Source organism: Rissa tridactyla, chromosome 1 (assembly GCF_028500815.1).
Source record: "Rissa tridactyla isolate bRisTri1 chromosome 1, bRisTri1.patW.cur.20221130, whole genome shotgun sequence".
NCBI lineage: Eukaryota > Metazoa > Chordata > Aves > Charadriiformes > Laridae > Rissa > Rissa tridactyla.
In genome coordinates, this window is record NC_071466.1 from 73,325,840 (window position 1) to 73,348,105 (window position 22,266).

General features: G+C 42.4%; 1 protein-coding gene and 1 long non-coding RNA gene across 5 annotated transcripts; one reads left to right on the forward strand and one right to left on the reverse strand.

The window, feature by feature from the left end:
• Positions 1 to 913: 913 nt before the first annotated feature.
• On the reverse strand, positions 914 to 3,136 carry LOC128917683 (uncharacterized). 2 transcript variants are annotated; one of them, XR_008469324.1, is made up of 3 exons: positions 2,820 to 3,136; positions 2,570 to 2,653; positions 914 to 1,168 (listed from the first exon to the last, which is right to left on the reverse strand). It is a non-coding gene; the product is annotated as an uncharacterized LOC128917683 (long non-coding RNA). The 2 variants fall into 2 exon arrangements; XR_008469325.1 differs by lacking the exon at positions 914 to 1,168 and adding an exon at positions 1,913 to 2,003.
• Positions 3,116 to 21,928, forward strand: CHST10 (carbohydrate sulfotransferase 10). Of its 3 annotated transcripts, none has more exons than XM_054221023.1 (6): positions 3,116 to 3,377; positions 8,704 to 8,838; positions 11,616 to 11,713; positions 14,419 to 14,653; positions 17,309 to 17,414; positions 19,320 to 21,928. In XM_054221023.1, the coding sequence occupies exons 2-6, from the start codon at positions 8,727 to 8,729 to the stop codon at positions 19,855 to 19,857; spliced, it is 1,089 nt and encodes a 362-aa protein (XP_054076998.1). In that variant the 5' UTR covers positions 3,116 to 3,377; positions 8,704 to 8,726; the 3' UTR covers positions 19,858 to 21,928. The 3 variants fall into 3 exon arrangements, with proteins under 3 accessions (XP_054076998.1, XP_054077011.1, XP_054077004.1); XM_054221036.1 differs by lacking the exon at positions 3,116 to 3,377 and adding an exon at positions 6,735 to 6,754; XM_054221029.1 differs by lacking the exon at positions 3,116 to 3,377 and adding an exon at positions 6,953 to 7,032.
• Positions 21,929 to 22,266: the final 338 nt, after the last annotated feature.

The following is a 22,266-nucleotide window of genomic DNA, read 5'->3' on the forward strand; positions in this document are numbered from 1 at the left end:
AAAAGCTTGAATGTGCTCTCGCAGTTCAGATGTCCAACGCCACACCTGGTCCTCCTGACCAGCCCAGCTGCAAATGCTGATCTTTTGCAATAAGACTCTTCCAGGAGAAATGTCAAACCTGGAATAAAGATACACAAGAGCTATTAGGACATAAAAACTTTTTTAATGGCATAAACATTGAACATGTTATTAAGATGAAATTTTCCAGTTTAGACCCACGTCCTTAGAGAAAAATGGGTGCATCGCTTCCGATGGTTTCAGAAGCATATCTCTGAGGAAGCCACAGTCGCTCCAGAACATATCAGAGAGAGGAGGGTGACTTTTCACCAGCACAATTGTCCTTTATATTGGTCTGGCAGTGTGAACATTCTCTAGTATTAAAAAGAACTTAGACTGAAATGTTGATTTTGCTGACTATTTAAAGCATTAAACCCCACTATAGTTTAGTGTTATTAGTAGCAAGAATCCTGTTGGCCTGAACTAGCAACTGTATAATCCGACTGTACAGTTGCCTATGCAACACGTTCTTCAACTTCATCAGACACTTTCAGGCCCAATTACTGACAACAAAGCTTATTAACTGTGCTTAGTTTGGAAAATTGGTTCCTTTTATACTGGATTAATTATTATACATGTCAGTAACAACATACTTGAAAGGTTAAAATACTTGGGCTGAGCCTGATAATCTGGCAGGAATTGGTTCCGCAGCTGGAGACCACTTATTAATAAATCTGTGCATGGCTGCAATTGTCGTCGTCACTCTGAAGCCTGAAGAAAGAAGGAACTTTCTCGCCTCTGCAAGACTCAGACTGGTGACAGCCACAGATTTCTAATGTGCTTTGCCAACAAGGTAACTATCACTATCACCATTTCTACTTCACAGGCAGAGGAAGGGAGGCACAAGGATATACCCAGGGTGCTGGTACAAACAAACACAGAGTCAGGCACTGAACTTGGGTTTCTCATTACTGTTTTTTGGCCACTGGTTCCCAGTGAGATCTACATTTCTGCTGCTTCACTGGTAGCTAGCAGTCATCAGCAGAGCACTGAACGTGTGGCTGTTAACACATTTGTATTAGCCTCTTCTGCTCCACAGCATCCATACCAACGACAGCAACCTTGGGCTTCCTTGGTCAGGCTCCAGCACAGCGCACCATGGTAGTCACGTCTGGAAAGGACAAAATACTGCTCTAACAAGGAGCAGTGCTGCCACTTGGTCATTCAATGAAGCATCTAATGTAGCACAGAGTCCTTCTACCTGCGACTCAAGATTGGAAATCATGCAAGTTACATGCACATCTGTATCAGTGAGTCTTGGACTCAGGCTCCATACAGTGATGCAGACTATAAAATGAGAGGTTTGGAAGTACATGAGGCGAATGTTTAAGTTAAGGTTACCTGTTCCAATCTACGTTTCTCTCCCTTGTTCTAGAAGAGGCACTAGTTTAAACTTGCTTGTATCAGTTTTGATTTGGGCTCTAATAAATTTACAATATATTTTTTAGCTGTGAAAGCATTTTAAACTCTACTTCCATTGGATTGTTTTCATTAATTGGTAACTGGACACACAGAGACAGACAGAAACTTCTACAATGCCATCTCTTCTGAATTTGTCCTGTCTTGAACTGTTGGCCCTCATCCTGCAGCAAGGGTTTAGGGCATGACTTTATTAGGGTTCAAGCCTGCATGGCAAATCAATTTCAAGCGACTGGACGCTATTTAGGTATTTACTTTATTCACACAATCCCATAATTGGCAATTTTGTCTTCTATTCTCCACACAGGACCTCATAGGAGAACCAGGGTGAAGTGCTGCGTAGCATGAATTGCAAGTCTACTGCAGAGGGGGCCAACCCTGCATAGTGTGGGCACCAGACCAGCTGTCCTGGCATTTAGGGATCGTTCCCTGAGGGCTAAAAATCCACTTATATTTCTCAGCCATGTTTTCTTCCTTGTGTGGCTTTGGGGACTCCCACATCTTCCATCACCGAGCTCAAAATTATCCTGTTTGTGCGGACAGAACATGGAAACTGTGGAAACTCTGTTACCAAGGTCAGAACATATTTGGGAAAAAGATGCAGAGATGGAAGGAGAGATGAAGGCTGGAAGCGAGGGCTTCTCACACAGCATGCCTATATGACTAGTTTGGGCTGATCAACAAGACTGCCTGTGGGTAATTATTCACCTGAAAGATGGGATTTCCCTGTGCCCCCCACTCAATTTACCAGTTCCCAAGGGTCAAATCAATTCTGGTAGCCAGACACAAGAGGATACACCACAGGACAGTTTCTGTGCTGGCTAACTAGGGCACATATTTTGGGGTCAGGTGATAAAGCCCATGCTTTGTGTTGCATCACCTGATTTCATACTGGAGGACGTGTCCCCAGCGCCTCAGTGTTCAATGAGCTTTAAAACAGGGTGGCTTTGCTCGAGCACTGCCCCCTCCTCCAGGGACCATCCAGAGGGCCCTGCTCCACCGTTTGAGCTTCGTTTCTGCAGCGTTTAGGAGTTTAGGAACCACCACCTCGGTGCTGCCACGTGTCCCTACAGCCACACACGGCCATACGTACCCACAACCAGTTGTTTCAATAGCTGTTAAAAACAGGCCCATCACCAGCTCCGGGGTCTGGATGGAATCTGTGGGTATTGGAGTCCTGCAGGTGCACAGAAATCGCATTTTCAGCCTTTTTTTTTTTTTTTTGAAACATGAGCGTTAGGGACCTATTAGAAACATTTTTAACAGTAAAAAGAAAAAAACAAACAAACAAACAAACAAATCCAACCAAAAAACCCCAAACACACGCATACACGTGTACATACGTGAGCCCCCCTACGCGCTGGCCGTGGGCCCTGCCCAAAATCACCAGCCACTCTGCCAAAACTGGAAGCCACCGGGTGGGCGGCGGTGGGGAAGCGGGGGCCGAGGCCGACCCTCCGGGGTGAGGCGGGGCGGGGAGACCAGCCCGCCCCCCGCCTTCTGTCCTTCCTTCCATCCCTCCCTCCCGCCTCCGGGCGGCCGGGCGCGGCGCTGCGTCTCCTCGGGTCCAAGCCGAGCCGTCGTCGCGGCGGCCTTCACCTTCCCCTCCTTCCCGGCGGCGGGGCTGGGGGCGCGGCCGAGGCCGAGGCCGAGGCCTTGCCCGCGGCGGGAGGAAATGGAGGCGGCGGTAGGGCCAGGCGGCGGCAGCAGGGGCTGAGCGGGGGCGGGGAGGCGCTGGCACCGCCGCCCGCAGCCGGGCGGGGGGTTATGCAGCAGCGGCAGCCGCAGCAGCCGGGGCCGCCTGAGCGGGCCGGCCGCGCCGCCGTGTGAGGCGGGCCCCCGGCGGGAGTGGCGCCTCGCCGCTGGGGGCCGAGGCTGCGGGGAGCGGCGCTGGAGGGCCGGTAAGCCGGGGAAGGGGCGCTGCGAGGGAGGCCCGGTACCCCGGGGCGGGGCCGGGGAGGGCCGCGGCGGGCGGGGGCGGGGGGGAGGCCTGGCAGCCGGCAGCCGCCGGAGAGAAGAGGCTCCTCCGGCCGGTCGGGCGAGGCAGGCGGATGTTGTCTCTACCTGCCGGGGGTGAGGGGGAGCCCGCCCTGCTTTTCTCTCCGGAACGGGGAAAGTTTACCCCTGTTCATCCCCGGTCGGTGCAGCCGCAGCTCGGCTTTGCCTCGACTCATCCCGTACCGGTCAGACCGCGGCCGTGCCCCCTCCTCTGGCGGGGACCCCTCTGTTTTTACCCGCCTTGGGCAGTGAATGGAGCCCCCAGGAAGCCCCAGTGCTGGGGAAAGAGGAGCCGCTGCCGTTCCCAGCCGTTGACCGAGTCGGACCCGGTGTCTGGCCGGCGAGGCTGGGGGGGCAGGCAGGGTCCCGGGGCCGGCCGGGGGACCGTGGAGTGGGGCCGGGCAGAGCCTGCCCCCGGGCTGAGGTGGGTTTTACCTCCCAGGGGCTGCTGTGGCCGCCGTGGTTGGTTTTCTTGCTTTGACAGGTGAATTATGCCTGTGCTCCGGGAGGGCTCCACGCTCCAGCGGTAGCTGGAAGGGCAGGGACATAGGCCTGTTCGTGCCAAAGAGGGAGGTGAAAGGTTTAGGAAAGAACCAGCTTTCAGAAATGCCCGTTATCGTGAAGGTACATGATAACATTTAGTAGCACCACACAACTTACCAAAGGAGCACATGGTAGAATTTTGTCCAAAATATATTTTTTCTAAAAGTGTAATAAATTGTCCAGATCTCTTCAACTTTAAGATAACACAAAGGAAGCCTTGATGAAAATGGATTAGGTGTCCCAGCGAGCTGTTGTTTGGCCTTTGTTACCAGTTCCATTTCAAATTACATCATTAGTCATGTGCCGATGGGCAAGCAGTTGGTAGCTGGGGACTACTGGCGTGCCGCTGTCGCTCAGGAGGCGTGCAGGGACTGTCCTGCCAAGGAGCCCCTGTCGAAGCAGCATAAGCTGCAGAGCAGGGGCCGTGCACTGAGTTTTAATGTTGTTTAAATCTTCTGCGCTTTGTCCCATCATTCACATGAAGACAGCACTCTTCCGCAAAGTACGAGAGGTTTTTTTTTCAGGTGTTGTGTTACTCACAGGCCACGGGTCAAGCCTGCCACGCTTTGCATCCTCATCTTTGGTTTCTGTTTTTGTATGAGTGTCTGTTTGCAATCGCATTTTTTTCTCATGCAAAACTGGCATCTGGCTGATCTGAGGGTTATGTGACTGTTTGTCTTGGGGTAAGTAGCCCAGGGAGGGAAGGACAGAGGAACAGATGGATGGAGAGAGGGGTTTTGGAGGATCTCATGCTCCTAAAAGTTGTAGAATTACAGTAAGAAGGAGTAACCTGAAAAATCCTTGCGTATTTCATTGTGAGAAAATGGACTAAATCTTCAACAGTTTTCTTGTTTTTCCTACTTGTAAAGAAAAAATGGTTTAGGCAAGAAGAAGTAAAAGACACATTTGGAAGCTGGACTATTAAAGAGAAAAAAACAGAAGCTAGTACGTGTATTCACTAGAAAAATAAGTAACAGGAGAGGCAACAGAAATGCAGTAAGATTGGAGATGTAACAGGAAGTGCGATTACCCTATGTGAAAACAATAAAAATATTAAAGAAGAAGCTAGAGAAAGGGAAACAATGTAAACACGTTTTTTAAAAACATTACTGGTTGTTGCATTTAAGTGAGCATAATGGCTGAATTGTTCCTGCCTACAATTTTGATCAGTCCTGCTTCTTGAGATAGGTAATGAGCTGCTGATAGAGATGTAGTTTTGTTTAGGATGCTAGAAGTAACAGTGCCAGCCATTGCAATTACGCTACGACAAATCCTTTGACAAGACTCATACATCGATGAGTATGGTTGCAGATTTGCTGTGCACATAAAAAAGGGAGTAGACAAAACTGCTTAATATTTTCCTCTCAGCTTGGATGTATTGAAGGGTAATGGTGGTTGTCATGGATGTGACTGCAATTCTGTCCCCTTTCTGGTCTGAGTCCAGTTCTTGAGGTAAGGAGCATACTGCTTGTAGGTGTCTTGGGCTGAAACGTTGTTCTCCTATCCCTAGAGTGCAGGATTTGGCAGCAGGCTCCTGTGTGCACTAACTCTTTTCAGGTCAGAGTGCTTGGAAACTGCTTTTCCCATGTCATTTAACACAACTTCTTAGGAATCCAATACATAAATTACATAAGGGGATATAGATCAATAACTCTTACCGAATATTGTCCATCCATCACCATTATAAAAGTGGTCAGACTAGCAGGGATGCTACAAGTGTTGGAGGCCATTTCTGCTGTTCTTTATGTAGAACAAGTATACCGGGTTAGACAGAAGGGTCTGGCCCAGACTGTTTGTTATATCCCTGAAAAGCCCATACCTGATGGTTAGAAAGAGGTTTCCTCCTGCAGCGTGTTCTCTGCAAGTATCTGTCAGCCTGCTGCCAGGTTCAGTTGTGTTTTGAACGTTGAGTGGTTCTCGTGGTTTTAGCAGAGCTACCCAAAAAGGTAAAAATGTTGTTTCTGCATTTTGTGTCCTGACATCTATTTTGCATTTCTCTCATCTGTGAGACTTGGAAAATTTTCCAAATCACTGTGATGTCTGAAGGCAGAGGTGATAAATTTCAGTGCCCTAAATGGGAGATGGTGGATGTTGTGGCAGACTGAAAGATGAGGACCTTTGAGACCTGGTGATTTGCAGCATGAGTCTTAGGGCAAGTTTTGCACTAGTGCAATGGTAGGATGAGAATAACTTTTGAACTACTTAGCTGGAAAGAGGTCAGTGCTCTAGAATTCACGCCGTATTATTTGCCCTTGCCGGCAAACAGTTTTTGATGTTGAGGAATATATTGTGTCTTGGACATCGCATGGTCACTTGGCAGTGAGGGAGTTGCAGCAGAAAATGGGAGATGACAAACATCATCCTCGTCCTCGTGGAGGTCACAGCACCTGTAATTGTTGACAGTTGATACATCTTTTTACCTAAATGAAGTTTTTTTAGGAGAAGTACTTAAAAATGAGATCATAAAAGAAGGAAAAAAAGGACCTCTTGGAAGCCAAAATGGAAAATACTGCACTGAGAAAATGAAAATAGCCTGAACACTGCCACCCTAGCTAAAAACTATGATTTCTTTTTTTTTTTTTTTTTTTTTTAATTGGAGATACTCTGTTACTCTGTTCTCTTTCTCCTCTCATACATTTCACATACATCCGTAGGGTCCCAAATCTGTTTTGAACTGCTTGTCTGCCTGCACAGGCTTTCGATGTACCCTGAAGACATTTCACTTCTGTCAGCTACGGTGAGAACCCTTCCTGGAAACATTTGCATTGCTGGAAGGCAAAAACTAGTTGGAAAAGCGATGAGCACCTGTAGCAGTAGTACTGATGGTGCAGGTGGACATGCTGAAACAACATCAAAACCGGGCTCACTTGTTATTGAAGCTTTGCGGGAACAAAAAAGGTGGAATACTGGTATATGACTGAAAAACTTAATACAAAGTTTGCTTAGAAGTATTAACTAGCATGTTTTTAGCATCTTAGCTGGGACATCTCTCTTATTCCCTGGCAGATCACTCAGGTAGCTGTACAGAAAGTGTGATCACAAACCATGCGGATGAGACTCTCTTTGAAGTTGCATGTGGCTGCTTGAGGACCGAGTTTGATCCTGTTGCTAGTTACATGACTGGCTTTGGTTTTTTGTTGTTCCCGAGGCTACAAGCACAAACCTCACAGGATTGTTTGAGAGGATCTCATTGTATGAGATTTTTGTTAGATCCTCTTTGGTTAAGTGTTCTGAAGTTGTGTTGTAGGTATCCTCAAAAAGGAAGCATTCGCTTACGTTTGAACTTTCCCAATGCCTGAGTTCAGGCCCTTAGGTGTCTTATCTCTCCAGCAACAGCTGAGACAATGGTGCTTTATTTTTGCAGGATAAATATTCAAGCCTGAGGGGTCTCAGGTACGTTTTTGTATGTAGGCAGTGATGTTTGCTGTTAGGTTTTTCTTGTCAGGGTTTTTTGGTTTTTTTTGGTTTTTTTGGTTTTTTAAGTTATGGAAGCTTCAATTTTGCAGCAGAGCTTTTGCAGATAATTGGAGTAAGCCCTGGTGCTTCCCTGGGTGCATTGCCCATCAGAAGTTGAAATTTCAGTGAAAGATGAAGCTTCAAAGTTTACATTTCTTTTAATGACTGGGGACTTAAATCTTTTTTTTTTGTAATTGGTTTCCTTATGTTGTATCTTAACTTTCAACCATAAAAGATAATTTACTAGGATTACAGTTTCTAAATTCAAGCTAAGACATGCTCGGAGCACTCCAGCAAACTTAAAAACTGCAAGGTAGGCCAGACATCATGTGTTTGTAATACTGTGCAATATCATCATCCTCGGTCTGCTTGGATTCAGTCAGTACCTGTGGTTTCTTTGTGCATTAAATCTGCAGTCTCAATTTTATGGGTAACCCTTCCTGCACTCCTGGGGAAGTCCTGTTGTTAAGACTTCCCTGCAGGGATGCAGCTACAGATAGTAGGCACTGCTGCAAGGAAACCATTTTTACAATTTATGTGAGTGGTGCTTAGCATGATGGAAATAAATAAAAAAAAAAAAAAAAAAAGTCTTCCAGAACCTATGGTTGATACTTTGCTGGCAATAAAAGTGACAAGCAAAAAGGAGACATTAATATATTTAAATATTTTGTCAGTTTAAGCTTAGTGTTCTGTCTTGGTAGCTTCCAACCTGTAGTTCCTGGGCAGGGGAGGAGTCCATGTTACATGTCATGAGCTGATTTAGGATAACTAAGAATACTGTTAGCGTTACAGCTTGGTTGACCTGCTGACTAGCTCCCACCTAGAAGGGAGTTTTCTCATTCTTCCTTTCTTTCCTACAATGAGCCATCTCACAAAATTAAATTGAAAAATAAACTATACTTGAAAAAAAATCGGGTGTTTTGCTGGTCTGCCTGTCTGAGGAGTCAGACAGACAGAGCTATTGCCCACGCAAGGAGGGGACTGGGAATGTTTACGTGGGGGTGAAGGAGGAGTGAAGACTCCCTTTGATAGCAGCTGGCAGTTACATTGCCTCAGCCTTAACATTGGTTAAAAAAAAACAGCCTAAAGAACAAAAAGAAAGAAGTGAAATCTACTGCTATGTTTTATGATACACATACATATTAGAATTTTGTCATTTTGATTATGGAAAGTATTTTTCTAAACTGGAACAGAAATAATTAATGTGTCAATCTTTCCTTTTTCAAACAGGAGGCAACAGCTTTATATGGCTCATGTCTGACAACATGCACCACCAGTGGCTGCTGCTAGCTGCATGCTTTTGGGTGATATTCATGTTCATGGTTGCTAGCAAGTTTATCACATTGACTTTTAAAGACCCAGATGGTAAGTTCAACTTTAATGTTTGATATGAAACAGAAAATTGAATAGTGCTTCACACAAGTACTCCTTCTGTGCAAAGTAGTTCTTGGTATGTTACCACTTCTTCGGTGGGACTGAGAATAGGACAACTAATTTTCTAGAAGTGACAGTGCCGGTATTCAGTTTCTGCTTGTCTTGGTAGAAGTCTTCAAAACTAACATCATGTCTGGTTTTGGTGGTTAAGAACTGAGGAGCTCATATTTCCAGTAATGTCTTGTGAGGACCGCTTTTTCAAATGCATTCAGTTTTGGTATCTTGATCTACTAGTAGAAGGCACATGCAGAACAATGGAGGACAACTACTCGTTTAAAGGCAAAGGAGATTCGCAAGGAATTAAAGAGTTCATTTCACATGATACTAGTTTCTGCCCCCTTGTGACTGCTTGTCCTGTGGGTGCAGTATTATGTAAAACTTGTGGAAAGTTTTATTTCATTTGCGATGCACTTAGATTAGCCACCCCTGCCCTGCTTCTTGCATTCAGTTTTATCCTCTGCTGTTTGACTGACAAACAGCTTATAGGCTTTTGCTTAGCTTAAGTAGCCCAGATGGTATTAAGCTGGTGAGTAATTTAAGCCACTTGATGACACCACACAGCATGTTACAGTTTTCTGTCTGCTGAGGAGCTACCGTTACAAAGCCATCCTACAGAGAGTTTAGGGTGAAGGTGATAACATGACTTACAGTCTTAAGAGATCTGGATTTCTGCATTTTCCTACGATGCGCAAAAAAAGCGTAACTTTTGAAACGTGGACATCACTAGTGCCATTTCTTTCAATGACTTGATAGTGGGTAAATATATTAGGTGTGCCTTTTTAAATAGCATACCTCTGTGTGGAAATTTATTCAGCAAGTCTTACAGATGAGAACTGTAGGTTAATGTAGCTTTCCTTGGTCCCAGCTGTTTTTGAGACCTAGTACATCTGCAAGTAAGCTGGTCTTACGTTAGGTAGTTAAATCTTCCAGTATTTGATTCTATGCCAACTCTTGTTTCCCAGCTCAGGTATTTTTTGAGTGGTTCTTTTCATCAGAATTTGTCAGGAGGATTACTTTTTATTATCTTGGCTTGCCAATTTTTCTCTCTCTCTTCCCCCCCCCCCCCCCCCCCCCCATGCTGGATCTTCCTTCCCCTTTGAATAGTTCGCTAAGCAGAAGATTGTATAATTTCTTAAGCTCCAGTCCTGCAAAGGCATGACTGTGGTTAAGTGTATGTATGTGTTGGAGATACCAGTGTTTGTACTGGGACTAATAAAGGGAAGTAATTTGAATATACCAACAGAACTTTGGAGAAAGTCCAAACAGGATGGCCAGTCCTGGAGGAACTCTTCTAGACTTAATAGAATATGGCTTGTCAGAAATTTTCCTTATTTGGATGCGTCTACATAGCAGCTAGGACAAAACCAGCAGATGCTCAATGAATCAATGTTCTTTTGTTTAAGCCTTTTACTGATGTCTTGGGTGCATGAGCAAGAGGAACTTCTTAATGAGAAGGAGCAAGTTTCTGTCCATCACCTCTAGTAGCATCTGCAGGCATGCTTCTACCCCTTTTTAATGAAAGATACTTTAACTGCTCTTTCACTGGGTCAGATTACTTTGATTTTACAAAAGGCTAGTGTGAAGTAAGTCTGTGCACAACAATATTTACTGTAGCTGATTGCTTGGATGCTTACATTGTTTTCAGTTTTAACTTGCTTTTCCATGTGTGCCCTTTGTTAAAATCCAGGGTAGGCAGAGTAGAGTACTCCCTTAAGAAAAGGACATAGGCAGTACACGCGTTTTCTTGACCATAAAATAGTAAGCCACAGTAAGGATGCAGATGAAGAAAGTTTTTTCACAGAAGAAACTATATGAAGGGAAAAGTAGTCCAATGTGGATGGAAATAAATTTTCAGAGAGAAATCATGTTCTTTTTGCCTTGTGGTTGGGGAAAGGTGCTTCAAATTATTTTTGATCTTTCCGCACCATGTAAAGTAAAGCTACAGCCTTGTGTCATCTGTCCATTTTTGTGTAACTTACCATTTGCAAAAGATGCAAAGGGTTCTTCCCTTGCATACTTTAATTTGGTCTCAATCTATTAGCTGCCCTAAAATCATTAAAAAAGAACAAGAGTATCAGCTGAGTTTGCTCTTTTGTTGTGACAATCTCTGAGGAAGGCCATCAGTCCAGTAACAAAGGAGGAAGGGATCTCCTATTATTGCTTAGAGGTGTTTACTTAGAGCACGAAAGAAATAAAGAAATAAAAGGTGGTCCTTAATGACACTTTTTCTTCTAGTAATGTCCAACAGTTTTTAACAGAAGAAAGCTATGTACTAATATGAGGGGAGGGAGAAACCTGGTAGATTAAGTTTTTTATTTGGACGTGCTTTGGGAAGTTAGTTGAATAATAAAAGTCTCATACTGTCAAGTCCATATAGTTACATTCAATTGTCTACCAATCGTGATATTTGGCTTAATGGTTTCTATGTCTCTTTGCACAGTTGGTTTAAAAAAGACCAAAATAAAACATCATGGGTGTGTTTCTTTGATAACACTCAACTGAGGTTGCATCCAAAATTCCCACAGAGTACATCCTTTAAAATATTCAGTCTGTCTCATGTCTTGTCTAGTACCTTCCCATTTGAAAACAAATCCTAATGTTTTGTAAGCTTAATACAGAAAGTGATGTTCAGTTGTATTAGTTGTAAAGCAGAAATAGTTGCCTTCCCCCCACCTTCTATAATTCTCTTATCTCTCTTCCTTCTTTAGGCTACAGTGCCAAGCAAGAGCCATTGATACTGACAGCTGTGACAAAAGTGGAGGAGGTACATGTGCCAGAGGAAAAACATTGGCCTGAAGAATTCCAGGTGCATGCTGTTGAGATAAGGGTTACATGTATTAAAGAGTGGGAGAAAAGAAGAGATTAAGTAAGGGCTTCCTGTTGTTAAAAGGAATTGCTAGACGGGAATTATTTATTCAGACTCTTCTATTTAGACAGAGCCAACAGAATTCGTTTTAGCTTCACAAAGCTAGTTTGTTACAGTAACCTGCTGTCTTGTTTCATCCGAATGACTCAACTTAATGTGTTTCCATTTCTAGCAGAAAATCGTTGCAGTACTCCTTTATCAAGTCAGGACAGTCATTTTTGCTATCCTTTTGAATATAATGGCCCAATTTTGGATTATTTGTATTCTGCCTTGCCATAGCCACCAGGTTCATGGCTCTTGAGGGCAAGCCTGTGTTTTGTCTATTCTCTTAGTTCTCTGCCCAATCTCTCTGATTCTTTTTATCAGTCTCCATTTCTTTTTCATGTTTTGTGCTCTTTGTGCCTCACATTTCAGCATTTTTCCAAAGTAGAACATGAACACAATAGTATTCAATGCCCGTTGATCCTTTAGATGCATAGTTCTGTGCTTTCAGCAATAAAGCAGAACAAATGTGGTACTTGCTAACTTACAAGGAAAGTCTGAAAATCCCTTATGCAAATGTAAATTTGAGATGAGTTGCATAGTGGGCTAAGGCCATTTTTTTTCTATTGGTTACGTAAGTCATATTATGTTTAAAATATTTTTGTGAGGCAGCATCGAAGGTAGGTTTCTGTGTAAATGTGACTCTGATTTCGTATGTAAAAAAAATGAAATTTAAGTTACTGTCAAAATACTGGAGAGAAACACTTCACTCAGTGAAGACTGGCAGATATGTGTAGTGAGTTTTAATATCTTCCTTTACTTGTATGGAAGAGGATAATAAGGTTTCTGGATCTAAAACTACTCCCTCGTGACTTTTTGACAGCATGAAACACAGAACAATAATATTAATCCTGGTTGCATGCAAAAGGAATTGTTTTGACAGATAAGCAGTCTGTCAGGCTGTTCAGATTACATTCTGACCAGGAGATATTGGAGGAGAGTAACAAACAGAAAAAGCAGAATGAAATTATTATTTTTTTTTTATCTTATGGAGAATTGGAACAAAAAGTAAAAAGTAAAATCATTTCTTTTTCATGTGTAGCTTTGACACTGTACTTAAAATCATAGAATCACAGAATGGTTTGGGTTGGAAGGGACATTTGAAGATCATCTAGTTCCAATCACCCTGCCATGGGCAGGGACATCTTTCACTACATCAGGTTGCTCAAAGCCCCATCCAACCTGGCCTTGAATGTTTCCAGGGATGGGGCATCCACAGCTTCTGGGCAACCCGTTTCAGTGTCTCACCGCTCTCATTGTAAAAAAAAATTCTTCCTCGTATCTAATCTAAACCTACCCGCTTTCAGTTTAAACCATTACCCTTTGTTCTATCACTTCTGGCCCTGGTAAAAAGTCTCTGTCTTTCTTATAAGCCCCCTTTAAGTACTGGCAGGCTGCTTTAAGGTCTCCCCGGAGCCTTCTCTTCTCCAGGCTGAACAACCCCAACTCTCTCAGCCTGTCTTCATAGGAGAGGTGCTCCAGCCCTCTCTGATCATCTTTGTGGCCCTCCTCTGGACCCGCTCCAACACGTCCATGTCATTCTTCTACTAGGGACCCCAGAGGTGGACGCAGTACTCCAGGTGGGGTCTCCCGAGAGAGGAGTAGAGGGGGAGAATCACCTCCCTTGACTTGCAGGGAATGCTTTTTTTTTTTTTTTTTTTATGCAATCCAGGATATGGTTGGACTGGGCTGTGAGCACACGTTGTTGGCACATACCCAATTTTTCATTCGTCAGTATTCCCAGGTCCTTCTCTGCAGGGATGCTCTCAATCAGTACATCCCCTAGTCTGTATCGATATTGGGAATTGCCAACTGTGTAAATAAATTACTGGAAGGGGGAAGATTTGTCAGTAGAAATTTAAAATTTCCCATCACCTGTTAATCAGACAAGCTCCTTTTTCCTCTCTTCCTACTAATCGTGAGGAAGAGGTGGTCGTGCTTCCTGTCTTAGTCTCAGAAAAATGAGACGTATCAAACAGTTCATCCATTTTTGGGGAGAGGAATCCTTCCTGCTTCTCTCATTTGCCACAGTAAGTGCTGACGCTCATTGTATCAATTTTGTACACTTAATTTTGTTGCGGCTTGGTTAAATGGAAACACTGAATGCCTACGGGTGCTAGAAACCAAAACAGAACTCTTATCCCAAATTCTTCTTTCCATGCAGATGGATCAGCGTCCCTAAGCCCTATCTTCTCAGAGGTTAAAGCTTAATTTCTGTTGAAATTCTTGTCCTAACCTCTCAGAAGCTTTCTTACTTGCTGTTGAAGCTTTGTGGGAATTCCAATATTTGGTCAAGGCATGTTATATCCACACAGATAAGATCCTGCTGCTCTTCAGCAGACTTAAATTCTTTTATGGAAAGGCTCTTACTACTGTCTAGTACTATGTAATGACTTGGGTCAAACCAATGTGTACAGCAGCAGCAGCACAGGAAGGAAACTACGTGCTGCTCCTGTAGTTAATACATAGCAATGTTTTAATCGTGAATCCTGGGAGTCATTCGGAGGCACAGTTTTGGGATTTTTATACTTTAGAATTTAATCTGAAAACTAAATTCTTGCACTTTTTTCTTTTCTTTTCTTTCCCCTCTCCATTTTGTAAAGCCAACTGGAAAAGCTTTTTCTGGAAATCTGATCCGCCAACCCCTGGTTCATATGGAAAGACTTGAGCTTCTCAGGAATGTCTGCAGAGACACTGCATTGAGAAATCTCTCTCACACTGCAGTTTCCAAATTCGTCTTGGACCGAATATTTGTGTGTGACAAGCACAAGATCCTGTTTTGTCAGACGCCAAAAGTGGGCAACACTCAGTGGAAAAAAGTCTTGATCGTTTTAAATGGTATCTACTCTGCTGTGCGTGTGCGGGTTTCTTTGTGGAGGAGAAAGAGCAGAATTGGTCCAACTGGAACAACACAAAAATGGATGCTTTCTGCTTTTCTGTACACTGATACTTAATTTCAGCCTCTCGTTCTTCACAGTTACTTCTAGTCCTTTCAAAACATCTCTTTTAAAGAAAATAAACCTGTTCTTTCTGTGAAAATAAATATTGTTATTGCTTGGCTCAAAAGGGATTTGAGTCATGAAATATGCATGTGGTAGGTAGATTTGTTATCTTTGAAGAGTTGTCACAAATTTCTAGAATTTGAAACAAGTAAATTACAAGGTATCATAATTCCCTAAGAAACAATAATATAAAATTTCTGACATGAAGCCACTGACTTTTAACTAGGATTTTTTAGCCATGAAGAGAGCTAGTTAAAACTTGGCAGCTGCTGTTGGTCTGTACTGCTGAAATCGTGTTTGTGCGCTATCAGTGAGCCATCAGAGGAGTTATCAAGATTCTGAGGTGCTTAAGGGGACAGTTTGGTCAACAAAGATATGTTATAAAAGGCTGTAAAAGAAGGAGTAAAGGCACTAGTGTGTTTGAATAACGATCTACAAGGTGAGCACTGCCTGTCTATATGTAGTCTACTATCCTCTTCTTGTAGTCTCATATGCCCATAAAAAAGAACTCATTTCCTCTTGGTTTTCTACTGAACCACTGCCTGCACACAAAAACTTAACTTGGTCGTATTTGACATAACACACCTTTGTTTGACATGAGACCCTCCTGCCTGTCTGTGCATCAGGGCTGTGAATTTGCTATATATAGTCAGGTCAGTGAGGTCGTTCTGTGGTTTTGCAGGTGGCATAGCTCACCAAGATGTGGGCAAAACTTAAACATTGTGAACCCAGCTTTCTTTTACAAGCACCCTGCGAATAGCCATCTCTACACTTGTGTGTTTATGTCTTCTGTACCTTGTGTGAGCTAGTTTGCACACCCAGAAGGAAACATCACAAATTGGCAAAGGAACTGTGTCCCTCAGCAAAACTTTTCTAGCAAGGAGTGTGTCTTTAAAAACTTTATCAAAGTTGAGATTAACATTATATGGATGGGAGCTGAAAATCAAGCAAAGATACACACGCACGTAGGTTTGGGCCATGTGTCTTAAATACTTCTGAAAGCTATGCTCTAAAAAAGTACTAAATATGAAACTATATGAGTGCATTAGAAGTACCTGCTCTTACCAGAATGTAGCAGGGATAACATGCAAAGAATAGCTCAGGACAGGCAGGGATGTACTGGCTGCATTGAGTGGAGGGTAACTCATGTCTTACCAGCGGGGTACCTTTCACCTTGAGCTTCTTACGTCTGGCATGTTGGATAACGATAGAAAATTGTTTCCATATAAACACTGGTCTCTTCTGCCTTGAGCTGCCAGTGTACTAGTATCTGCTGGTGAAGACTACTGCTGCCGTTGACCTAACTTTCTCCTCTTTGTGTAGTTTCAGCAGGCAGGACTGATACTCGAGAGGGAATACTTTACATCCAAATACCTAAGCAGTATTTGGAAGTTCAGGATGGAGAAATGCAGCTGTGGCACTGTGGGGAAGCTAACTGCTGCTGCTTGTACTGAATCTCTGCTTTGGATGAACACAAGGCTTCAGTTTCTGAGGCTGGCTGATCTGACATCTGTTGTCCACATGTAATTCACCTAGAGTACAAAAAAATATAATCAGAAAACTGAAATTAATAAAATACAACCACCACCAACCCCACCCCCCAAAAAAAATTAGAAAACTGAGGAGCTGAGTTGAGTGGTGTGGATTATTCACTGCAGTTCTGGAACAGAGAAGACTGTAGAGGCTTTCACCTAAAAACTTGTTTTGTAGCACCCTGTTCTTGTTGCAGGTTGGTACTCTGAAATGATGCTGTTGTGTGAAGGCTTACTCCTAAAGCCCGAAGGGCCCACAGGAGATATTTCTCAAGGTCATAAAAACTTCCAGGATCAGGATCTTAAAAATAAATGCATCAGAATTCAGTGACATTATTTTTCTTGTCATCTTATGTGCTTGCAGAAATTTATATTAGAAGTCTTTCTATTGTTCATTTTAGTGCTTTTTAATCTGTGTGGTATTGTACGATTGGAATTTTTGTTTCACCACAGCATAGTCATTAAAAGAACTTAACGGATCCTGACAGCAAAGAGTTTTTATGTTGAAGCAATTCCAAAAGCAGCCCACAGCATTTATTTTTTGGTGGTGGTAGAAACTCAGCCAAAAAGCTGATTTCTGTCTTTGGAGTTAATCCCCAAAGTCTTCCTCCATTTGTATGTGTGGGCAGAGGGAAAGAGAATGGGGACAATGAGGTGGGGAGTTATAGACTTAGACGTAATTGCTGGTGAAATTTGCATAATGTGCTTTTCTGAGAGTTTTGAGGCCATTTGGTTTTGGACCTTGATGTCACGTACCCTAAAGAATTTTAGCAGTTTTTCAGCTTCGCAGTCAGAATCGCTCAATCATTTAACAGTTTTAAACATAGTAACCATAAATGCTAAAAATACAGAAAAGAGAAAGATAACTAAAAGCTGTCAGACAAATGCACGCATGCTTGCTTGTGCTCATTTTTTTCGCCTTGAAAGATTCACTCGCTCTCTCTTTTTGATTTGTCTAGGAGCATTTTCTTCTATAGACGAGATCCCAGAAAATATTGTACATGATCATGAGAAGAACGGCCTTCCACGCTTGTCCTCCTTCAGTGACTCTGAAATTAAAAAACGGTAAGAGGTGGCTTCCCAGGGGTGTGGGAGGAGTTTGGAGTCAGTGGTGGTGTAAGCGGTCAAGAGTACAGTTGGAAGTTGACATCTGGAATTGAGGATAGTGAGTTTTCTGCTCCACCAGTTGTATTACAGCAGTATTCTGTTACACTCACAGATGTTCTGTCAGTATCTTGCTACTGGCTTTGAAAGAGAACACCAGTATTGTAGGTGAGCCAGGTGACTCCCTGTGGATATAGGCTTTCTGTAGTTCAATGCATACCTAGTTGTTAAGTAGTTCACCTGCAGGGGGGAAAGTTTAGTTGGAAGGTCCGCCCTGATGCCTTGTACGGTAAATCTTACTGCCTACATGTAAGATTGTCTTTGCAGGCGGATGTACTTACTGGGGTTTAACTGGATAGGTTTAAAACATTAGTGCTTCTCATCCTGAGAGTATCGTCCATTCAGCAGACCACTTTATCTTCCTGTTTGAGTGCTTATGGTTCTTCTCAGAGCAGAAAAAATGCTTCTCTGCAGTAGAGCCTTCTGAATTACTTTGGTTAGATTTTTTGACTGTGTTTGTTCTCATCTCTACTAGAGCCTATGCCATATATAATCCCTGTAAGGGCTGGTAGCATGGAGGGAACAGGACATAAGATGACAGTGGACACTTGTAAGGTTGTGCTTGCATGTGTTTTGTGCGTATTAAGATATTCTGAAGCGTCAGCCCCTTGTACATGTGGTGTCACCTATCAGTAGAGCTCAGTCCAAGGTTTGTTGCATTCGGTGGTACAAATACATTTATCGCAGCTCTGCCGGTGGGAACAGGTTCACTTGATTGTGTTGATAGTGTGCAAGAGAAAATACTGTCAGTATGTTCTTGAGAACGTGTATCTGTTCTCCTTCCCTGTGAAAAGCCCTGCATAGAAAGCAACTGATCACCTGGGGAATGAGCCATAGCTGGGGTATTTGAAGTTGAATGCCATTATGATTTGGGTTGTTGCAGTCAGCCCAGCACAGAAGTTGTGCTGGAGATGGATAACATGGGTTTGGTTGGGAATTCTGAAATAAATTATCAGAGAGTTTAGGTGTAGAGAGAGGGATGGTGTGGATCTGTTGATCTAGTTTGCTGACCTCTAGCCCTGCCTGTTTAGAAGTCAGGAGAACCTGAAGACTGATCCAAGTGCCTGTTGAGGCTGGAAAGAGTCCATACACCTATTTCAGTGAGGATCGGGCTCTCAATCTCCTTTCTCAGCTATGTACTGAAATAAACTTAGTTTTCAATTTACTCCTCCAACAGATAATCTCTGATTACAGAATATTACAGTTCAGTGGTATCACAACAAAACGTGAAAATCTGTTGAAGACTGTGGTCTCATGAAAATAACGCTCTCAGCCATTATTGAAAGCGTGACAAAATATCAAATAAAATACCAGATTATTTTTTTTACTTAAGTAGTGATTTGTCTAACTACCTGCCAGAGAAAAATGCAGCCCTCTGTATGCATTTAGCTGCACCAAGCCACTTTTTCCATGTCTTTGTGTATTTTGCTTCTTGAGCTTGATCACATGGCATTAAAAATATCTTTGACTAGGAGCTTTCAGCATCTTTTCAGCATCTGTCTTCTCCTGTTTATATGGATTGAGATAAACTAAGCTACTCCAGTTTGAATAAAGTGTGAAAACTAGGATGAACTATTTCCACTTTGTGCTGCATACAAAAGCTTTTAGGAAGAAGACCGAAATCATATTTCTAGTCCTATTGATTGTAATATTGATAGACTGTGCAAATGGTTTAAGTTTCATATTGCTGTATCTGTGGTCAGAGTTTATGTGCATTTTGTAAGTCTTTGCTAAACACACTTGAAACACTTTGCTGAACATGAACACTTTGCTGAAATTTCTTATTTTTTTCCTTCCTCTGTTTAGACTGAGTTTATACTTCAAGTTTTTTATTGTTAGAGATCCATTTGAAAGACTTATTTCTGCATTTAAAGACAAGTTTGTGCACAATCCTCGGTTTGAACCTTGGTACCGGCATGAAATTGCTCCTGGCATCATTCGTAAATACAGAAAGAATCGCACAGAGACCAAAGGGCTACAGTTCGAGGATTTTGTGCGCTATCTAGGTGACCCTAATCACCGATGGCTGGATGTTCAGTTTGGTGACCACATCATTCATTGGGTAACATATGTGGAACTTTGCGCCCCCTGTGAAATCACGTATAGTGTGATCGGACACCACGAAACCCTGGAGGATGATGCTCCGTACATCTTGAAAGCAGCCGGCATAGACCATCTGGTATCATACCCCACGATTCCACCAGGCATAACAGTGTACAACAAAACAAAAGTAGAGCGGTATTTTTCGGGAATTAGCAAGAGAGACATAAGACGCCTCTATGCGCGGTTTGAAGGTGATTTTAAACTCTTTGGTTATCGGGAGCCAGATTTCTTGCTTAACTGACACCTAGGATAAGCTCTGAAGAAGTGTCTCATGGATTAATCTAAACCTGCGTGAATACCAGCTGCAACACTGACAGAGCTGAGAATGATCATTTGTTTTCTAGCTTTTTGATGTTGCTCCATTTTTCAGTGAAATATTTGTCATATGAACAGGTAGGGGCTTATAGTTGTTGTTTACTGACCATGTTTTCAATATGTGACATTGCAATCTGTTATGAATGAAGTCTCTGTTATCTGAAATACAGAATTCCACTTCTCCCCTCATCCCTCCAGGAAAAAAGAGGGAGAATGAATGGGCTATGACCTTCTTCTCCCGGTCAGAATGCCATTTTTAAAATGCTGTGAAGTATTTATAAAGATGACAGTTTCACTGTAGGTTAACTGACATGTGGATGAACTTGATGATTCACGCTCATGAGAAAGGCACGTAGTCTCCCATGAGCTTTGAAAATGAGAGGCCGGTACAGGACTAAAAATTGATTAAATGCTTGACAAGTAAAACCATCTAAGTTCTGTCATGTGGCTGCTATAATAACAGTACTGCTGATCTAATCCCATTTTTTGTTTGTCACAAAATGAACCTAATTAGATGGAAGCTTTTGAGGTGTTAAAAAAGGGACTGGTTCCAGAGCCCAGTTGTCTTTACATTTTTGTCAAGTGTTTACTGTACTTACTACTGGTCTGTCGAGCCTCGTAATTCTACTTTTGATTTTCAAAATATTATTTAATTCCTGGCTATGGAAGTTATCTGAGAACACCAGATGCAAATGGAGCATAGAAGAATATGAAACTGCTAGGGAAATTTTAAGGAAAATTAATTTAAAATAAAGTATTAATTGTATTTGCAGGAGCACATACAGAAGTCGCAAGATGTTCTCTAAATATCACACAATTTAACTTGTGTTGTATTCTAACAGTTAAGGTTAATAAAGAAGCCACGAAAGCGGGCTGTCATATAAAAGAGCTGCTAGAGTTACTTGGATTAACGCTCTACCTTCTTCTTATATCCAGCCTTGCTCAACATTTAGTACCTCAGAGAACAGAAAATTTACCCCCCTCTGAAAATTCATCTCCCTACTACTAAAGGAGACAGGATGAATCCCGTTTTTTTTTTTCCAGTGATTCACTGACATGGCATCCCTTCTCAAAAATGCCCAACGCTTGTCTTGCCAATGGGGTGAATTGGCAACTTGCCAGGAATATGAATGTCACTTAAATTTGTGTACCTGTTTCATGCATTAAAAAAAGAAAACAGGAACTGACTGGATGCAGCCATCATATTTGCCTGTGCTCGCATTGTGTCTCATAAAGACCAGTCTCTTGTTTGAGTTCACCAGCAATAAAAATCAGCGTGATGCCACCTCATCCCGCAGGTCATGGGAGAGACCACGTATCTGAAATACAGGAATTGCTCTGTCACAGTGAGTGTGTGAACTGCATTTTTAAAATCTTAGTCCCAAAAGATTAATTTTCAGATTTTCATAGTGTTGCTATCTAGAAATGCTAATGATGGCTGGTACTATGGAATCTGCTCTTAAATCCAGCCGCAGTATGTTTTTGATAGCTTCCTGTATCAACACAAGGAAGCATCTTGCACTCGTGGAAAAGGAAAGCTGTGCCAAGCTGAAATGTGCTGCTACCCACAAAAAGGAAGCACTGTTGTGGCTGGAAGTGATTTCAGAGAGATCTCAACCGACTAATTGAAATAAGGGAGAATCATTAACTGGGCATCATTAGCAAGAGAATAGTCCAAGGTGGCAAAGCCGTAAGGTGGGATTTTAAATTTTTTTTTTAAAGCAACAATTACAGTGCCCTAACTTGTTAGTTCTTAACCAATGATAAAAAGATGTTAACAGCTCCAGGTTTTTCTGTGGTTTTCTCAATATGGGAACTTAGCAAAATGTACTGTTAAATGCATTTTGGAGCTAATGAGCTGATTGATTACCTCTCTGCCAATTTAAAATGTAACAGTGTGAATAATGTATAGTGAATTCAGGCCTTAAAATTTAATTCTAATAAAGATAAAGTAGAATTGTTTTCCTCTGAAAGCATAAGCTACTGATCACACAGAACACCAATGTATCCGTTTCTGTTTTTCTTGGTAAATTACTTACTGTAGCGATTGCTTGAAAGTTGCCAGGTGGAAAGTGCTACTTAAATATTAAGTAATAATATTTCTTTTTAATAGCTTTCTCTGCATTGAATTCTCTCGGATGTCTGACAGCAAATGCGAACAGAGCTGTGGACTGACATGGGCAGAGGTGCGTACTGCTCTCCCAGCTCTCTGCTCCAGCACTTTTCAGGCTGGGACTGGAACACTCATTACCACTTGTTCAACAAAAACGCTAAGTTTCTCCTTTCAATTATATCCTCCTGAGATGTATTTTCTTTCTAGAAGTGGTGTTTTTTT

Bases quoted from the DNA above. Each gene is read 5' to 3' on its own strand.
- CHST10 (XM_054221023.1), top strand. From the start codon at position 8,727: ATGTCTGACAACATGCACCACCAGTGGCTGCTGCTAGCTGCATGCTTT. The intron at 14,654-17,308 runs GTATCTACTCTG...TGATTTGTCTAG, and splicing joins AGTCTTGATCGTTTTAAATG to GAGCATTTTCTTCTATAGAC. The intron at 17,415-19,319 runs GTAAGAGGTGGC...TCCTCTGTTTAG, and splicing joins GACTCTGAAATTAAAAAACG to ACTGAGTTTATACTTCAAGT.